This window comes from Marmota marmota, unplaced genomic scaffold, assembly GCF_001458135.2.
Source record: "Marmota marmota marmota unplaced genomic scaffold, marMar, whole genome shotgun sequence".
Lineage (NCBI taxonomy): Eukaryota > Metazoa > Chordata > Mammalia > Rodentia > Sciuridae > Marmota > Marmota marmota.
In genome coordinates this window covers 3113631-3120712 of record NW_025999899.1, presented here as the reverse complement: position 1 = coordinate 3120712, position 7082 = coordinate 3113631, and the positions used below count along the sequence as shown (strand labels likewise).

At 32.8% G+C, this 7082-nt stretch overlaps 1 protein-coding gene across 1 annotated transcript in view; it reads right to left on the bottom strand.

The window, feature by feature from the left end:
* The window catches only part of Spata22 (spermatogenesis associated 22), a 30648-nt gene continuing 23566 nt past the window's right edge, over positions 1 to 7082 (bottom strand). Inside the window, exons 7-9 of the mRNA XM_048798418.1 lie at positions 6184 to 6310; positions 2990 to 3087; positions 1 to 192 (exon numbers count right to left, since the gene is read on the bottom strand). Of these exons, the coding sequence (XP_048654375.1) occupies positions 1 to 192; positions 2990 to 3087; positions 6184 to 6310 (417 nt within the window). The remainder of the gene's footprint in view (positions 193 to 2989; positions 3088 to 6183; positions 6311 to 7082) is intronic.

Sequence of the window (7082 nt, the reverse complement as noted above, 5' to 3'; positions counted from 1 at the left end):
CTAAATTTCATTCATTACTTTAGTATAATAACTCATCTCAGCATCTACAATTTTAACAAATGTCTGGAAAGTTTTTTGTTCAGAAACTGATGCTGGTCTGACAGAAACACATTTGAAAATGTTCTTTTTCTGGTCATAGTTTCCAATACACCTATGAACTCGGCCTCTAATCAGTCTTGGAAGTTCACGATCCTGTTTTTCAAAACATAAATATTTTTTAAAACTTGTTACTTCATCTAAATTTTAATTTTTTAACAAATAATGTAACAACTAGAAATAATCACCCCAAATATTATACTTTCCTCACCTGAGTCAGGGCCCCACTGCTGACAAAGTCTATGACAATTAGTCATATATGGATGCCCTGTCACAGAGTAAAGACATGAACTTGGACAGGGCTTCTTACAAGATAGAGCAAGATGCTGCTTATTAAATAACTTAATAATTCTTAATGTAATGGCACATAAATTATCCATTCTTCTGTCAGACTGTCAAGAGTTCCACTTTCAGTACATGGCAGAAAAAAGGTGGTTCATATCAACTAACTACCAGCTGAGAAGTAGAATAGCTGTACTAAAAAAAATGTTTAAAATCCCCTGCATAGGCATCAGACACATCAAAGCAGTGAGGAGTTATATAAACCTCATCTGGACAGCATGAAAGTTCAAGATGAAGCCTGATTTGGGGATGCATTCTCCCTTAAGATATCTGCCATTACAGAAAGGTAATTTAGAATCTAAGAAGTGAGCGGAGATTTTTAACAGTCTTAGAGCTGGGAAAACAAAAAATGGAGTCTGATGATCCCAAGAAAAGAGATTCTAGCAATCACTCCCACCCCACCCCAGGTTTAGGGTTGGAACCAAAACAAAGCTACACATTTAAGGGAACTAGTTAATCAGAATAAAAGACCAGAAATCTCCAAACCCCCTCAATCATGAATAAAACTAAAGCATTCAGAAACTTCTTTTACTAAAAGGTTATGACTTAAAACAGAGGAAAAGACTTGATGATTTTTAAAATGGACTACAATAAAATGAAGAATTTCCCTCCATTAAAGCCACCATTAAAAGTGAAAAAGCAAACCATGGAGTATGAGAAAAATATTTGAAGTAAATATTAACAAAAAGTTTGTGCCTAGAACAGCTTTTCAAAAAAATCCCATAAATCAATAAGAAAAAGACCAGTAATTCAATTGGAAAAAAGCAAGAGACCTAACAGACTTTACAAAAGAAGTTATCTAAATGGCCAATAAACATATGAAATCGTGCTCAGCAACACTGGTCACCAGGCAGAGAAATGAGGGAACATTTAACTTGCTCAGAAAGGCTACAATAAAAAAGACAATACTAAGTGTTGATAAGAATGCAGAGAGGGGTTGGGGATATAGCTCAGTTGGTATAGTGTTGCCTTGTTCAGTCCCCAGCACCACACACAAAAAAACAGAATGCAGAGAAACCATGACTCTCCTACACTCCTTGTTGGTGTATGAACTGATACAATCCTTGGAAAATCCTTTGGCAATAACCACTATATTAGCTCTATAACGTGGCAATTTTACTTCTACAGATACACCAAACAGAAATGCATGCATATGCACAAGAAATATATACAAAAAAGTTCATATTCATTATGCTTATTATTCATAATGGCAAAAAAACTCTTTAACTAGCCCAAATGTCCATCAACAATAAAATAAAATTCCAAATTGTGGAATATTTGCATAACCAAATACGTAGCAACATAAATGAATGAACTATAGCTGCATGCAATAACATAGATGAATCCTACAAACATTGTGTTGAGTGATACCACACATTTTTCAAAAGATATACCATATGATACAATTTATGGGAAGAAGTTCAATGGGGCTTCAGAGATGACAACAACATTTGACTTCTTAACTTGGGAAGTGTTCACTTTGATGCTTCATATCACTATACAGTTAGAAATAGTGTACTTTTCTGTATATGTTATAGTTCAATAACAGGGTTTTAAAAAATACTTACACTGGAAAAAATAAACATCCAAGATATTAAAATAATTAACATGACAATTACTATTTCTTGATCACCTACTGTGTGTCAGGCACTGTGCATTTGTTTTATCATTTCATCTCCACAACAACTTTTCAAAGCAGGAATTCATCTCCCCATTTGCAGATATTTAAAAACCTGAAGCTCAAATAGTTTGAGCAGCTTACTTATGTCATAAGGCTGGTAAATACTGAAGTATACTAAACATTGGAATCCAAGTGTGATTTCAGAATTGAGGTCAATTTCAGAATTAAAATCAATACCTTTCATAAAACATGTAGGTCTTAAAAGGTCTCCGGCCTCCTTTGGGATCTCTAGCCTTTGTTACCTAGCCTTTGCTTATATCCCAAGCCACTCCTGCTTTAACTTCAGAATCCCATACCTCCAACCCCTTCACTTACTAATTTCTCATTGTAGTAATTATATATTACTTGCAGCTCCCTGAACAAGTCAGACTTTCTCTTAGCTTCATGTCTTGCCATATGTTGCCCCCTCACCTTAAAATGAATCTTCCCCACCTATTGCCCTACCAACACTTGGGCTTATTTGGCTCTTATGGGTTCTTAAATATCTAAGATAATACAGGTGATGATCTCTTTGAACATCCTTCTCTGATCTGGCCCACTCTTCTTATCTACATCTGTAGCACCCTTCTTATACCTCTATCATATAACATTATAACATTTATGTATTTGTCTTTCTATTTGAAATTAGAAATTCTTTAAGAGAAGGAGTCATTTATCACTGTATTTCACATTATATCTTTTGCACCCAATGCAGTGCTTGACACATAGGAAGCTCTCCAGATTAAGTAAATAACTTTAATATCTGAACTACAAGCAAACAAAATGTTTCAAGTACTAAACAAATTGAATTTCTAATACACTGAAATCACAGCCTGCACTTTTTGTTTTGTTGGCATGGTCTTTGCAAAGAATGCTTTAAAAAATACTCACGATTTCATAAAATACACAAGGCAGAGTATTTTTCCCATCTCTCATAAGAAAATTCTTTGAATAATATGGGCCAGATGTAACAGCCGAATCGAGTACAGCTAAACCACATTGAAATAAGGGGGAAAATCAACATTAGAAATGCAAATAAATAAAATAAAATGTAACAAAAAGTTATGCTTAAATAACTCCCACATCAACCTATTTATAGTTCTATTTATAGTAATAAAGAAGACATTTTTAAAAGGAATGATATTTCTGAAACAATTTTATGGAAAAGAAAATATTTGAGCCCTTTCTTATTTAGAAACAGATTATATATCAAGTTCGTACAATTGGCAATGGTGGGCCATCTGAAACTTTTTCCATAGACCGTGTTCTCTATAGTGGTTAAATCCCCAGACCAGTCTACTGTATTATAATAATAAGTACATTATTATAATAAACATGACAGCTTAATGTAAAAACACTGAATTATAATCAGAAGTCATGCATTCCAGTCCCAGTTCTTCAACTTACTAATATTTTGTAACTTCAAGAAATTGGTTTTTAAATTTATTTTTAATGTATTATTTAGGGTATATAACAAGATACATACATATATGGTACTGAAAATGTGAAATAATTAGTACAGATAAGCAAATTAACATATCCATCACCTTCCATAGTTACCTTTTTTCATGTGGAAAGAGCACCTAAGATCTATTCTCTTCAATTTTTAAACATACAATATATTAACTATAGTCCTCCATGAATACATTAATTAGATCTCTAAGTTTACCCTACAACACTGAAAATCTGTACCCTTTTACCTATATCTCCCCATTTCCTTCCCCTTGAGCAAACTGTTCAACCTCTTTACAAAGCTATTTCTTTACCTGTAAAATACAAATACTAATCCATGCTTATCTTCAGAAATTTTTATCAAATTACATTGTTTATTCCTTCAGTAAACATCTACTAAGTACTAGTAGTAGGCATTTGATATTTTGAGGTTCACTTACATTTATCCTAATAAGATCCAGATTTTCCTTTAGGAAACCTCTATTGGAAACCACATATATTCTATTTTTAGATGTGGGTGAGCTTTGTTCTCACCCACAGATCCAGGGGTGACCTGTGACTTAAGCCAAAGCATATTCCATTCCCCAGATACACAGATCAGGGTTTCAGTGATGGGTATGTTACCATTCAGAAATAATGATACCCAAAAGTCCATTAGTTTATTTCTGGGAAAGAGCAACCAAAAGAAATTCATCTAAAAATGTGACAATGTGGTGTAAATCTAAAACAGGTCAGGCAAGGTCGTGTTCCTTTTGAAAGCTTCTAGACACTGCATTCTTTGAATTATGACTCTTTCCTCTAACTCAAAGCTGGCAGGATAATATATTCCAATCTTTCCCTGACTCTGACCTTCCTGCTTCCCTTGTAACTATGTCAGGCCCACCAAGATTTCCAAGATAATCTTCCCACTTTGAGATCCTTAATTTAACCATATCATCCAAGTCCCTCAACCACATAAGGTAATATTCGTAGGCTTTGGGAATTCGGACACAGACATCTGAGGTGCCAACAGTCTGTCTACCATAGATATTATTAAATCTGCAATTGTCATTACTATTATGAAAACTGCAATTCTTTGAATATACTTCAGGGAGCAGCAGAAATAAGACTTTTATTTCAGAGGGAAAGAACTACCCAAGATAGAAGTTAAAACAATGAAGAAACACCATATCTAAATCTCAAAAAGTATACTGGCTGAAAATGCAAGCTTTGTATTTCTATAATACATAAACCAAAAATATAAGCTTATGGAATCAAATGTATACTATAAAATGATAAAAATCATGGGCATAAAAGATACTACAGTAGCTCTCTCTAGAGAGGCAAATATACAGGGGCATCAAATATACCTATGACATGGTCATATGGATATTTATTATATTCTCTGTACATTTCCATATGTTTGGATTATTTTGTAATTTAAATAAATACTATTATTAAATTTAAATAATGGAAATAAATATGTTTTGAATCTCAAATCTTACTTGTTTATCTCTTCATTCTAGGTAAGATCAAGTTCCAGAAACATTCTACAAAACTCACCTACTTTTAAATGCTAATTTAGAAAACAGATTAGTTATAGGGTGGTTATTCTTATCAGTATTCTTAATGTTCTTTCAGAGTATTTCAAATATGATTTAATTTATATTTGGATGAGCTTTGCTTCAAATGCTAGATTTAGAATAAGGAGATTCAGATTCTAGATTCTTTTTTTAAAATTTGTTTTTATTCTAATTTGTTATATATGATAGCAGAAGCATTACAATTCATATTACACATATACAACACAATTTCTCATATCTCTAGTTGTAAATAAAGTATATCCACACCATTCGTGTCTTCATACATGTATTTAGGATAATGATATCCATCTCATTCCACCATCTTTTTTACTCCCATGACCCCTCCCTTATCCTTCCACCTCTTTGCCCTATCTAGGGTTCGTCAAATCCTCCCATGCCCCCCCCAACCCCACTATGAATCAGCCTCCTTATATCAGAGAAAACATTCAGCATTTGGTTTTTTGGATTGGCTAACTTCACTTAGCATTATATTCTCCAAGGCCATCCATTTATCTGCAAATGCCATGATTTTATTCTCTTTTGTTGCTCAGTAATGTTCCATTGTGTGTGTGTGTGTGTGTGTGTGTGTGTGTGTATGTGTATATATATATAATATATATATCACATTTTCTTTATATACTCATCTACTGAGGGGCATCTAGGTTGGTTCCACAGTTTAGCTATTGTGAATTGTGCTGATGTAAACACTGATGTGGCTGTGCTCCATTAGTATGCTGTTTTTGATTCTAGACTAATTTCTGCTGCTAACTAGCTTCATAATTTTAATCAAGTCTATTTTAATTATTTGCCCAATTTCCTCATATAACTCAAGAGGATAGATTACATGCAAATGTCTTTTCAATTATAACACTATAAATCAGAAGAATACTGCCACAAATACTTAACTCATACAAATCAATGACACACCCAACCAAGAACTTAAAAAATTCTAATAAAACATATTTTCCTTTCACAAAATTTTTTTCTTCAAGATCCCTTAGATATTCCTATCAATATTAAAAACTTGTCCAGATAGTATGACCTGACATATTTTTAAAGTATTATACTTACCCAACACCTCAAAAAGAAGTACAGTTTTCTGTGCATGTTCACACCAATACTTCATGCTTTCAATAACTGCAGAAATAATTCTTAGAGAATTATTTTTTTCCTTAAACTGTAACTGACATGAGGCTTCCTTTTGAAAAATAAAAACATAACATTAGAAAAATCTTTCTATTTCTCTTCATATACTTTTACGTTCTATGTAAAGATTCTAGGTCTTTATAAGTAAATATGTAAAAAGAACTACTAAAAGTTTCAATACAATTACTTCCCCAAATTAAAACCATCATTAGTATATTATAGAAGGATAAACCAGGATGCACTCAGAGGCAATCAAGAAGAGAATCATTTATACAGCACTCATCCACTCATTCATTTGTTCATTCATTCAATAAGCATCATGTGCCACATCCTGTGATAGACCTGTGAGTAAAACACTTTCTCCAATGTGCTCCACACAAGGAGGTGAATCAGACACATTCACTGATTCACTTCAAAAGTGTTAACTGGGCACCTACTGTGTGCCAAACATAGCTTTTAAGGAAGCAATAATAAACAAAACTAACAAGATATCAGCCTTCACATATTTTATAATCTAAAAGGGGATTCATACAATAAATAAATACATAACATAACATTAAGAATTGATATATTCTATGTATTTTTAAAAAACAAGATAAAAGGACAAAGAGAGAGATTATTATTTTTAGTGGATGGTGAAGTGGGGCAGAGAGAATAGCAAGTGTAAAGACCCTAAGGTAGAAATGTGTTTAGCATTTTTACAGATCAAACTAAGAATATAATGTAAGATACTAATTTTTAAGGGTGGGGACAATTTTTTTTGAAAGGAGTTAGATTTATTTATATTCAACCATTGCAAGTGTCTGACAAAAGAATATAAAATG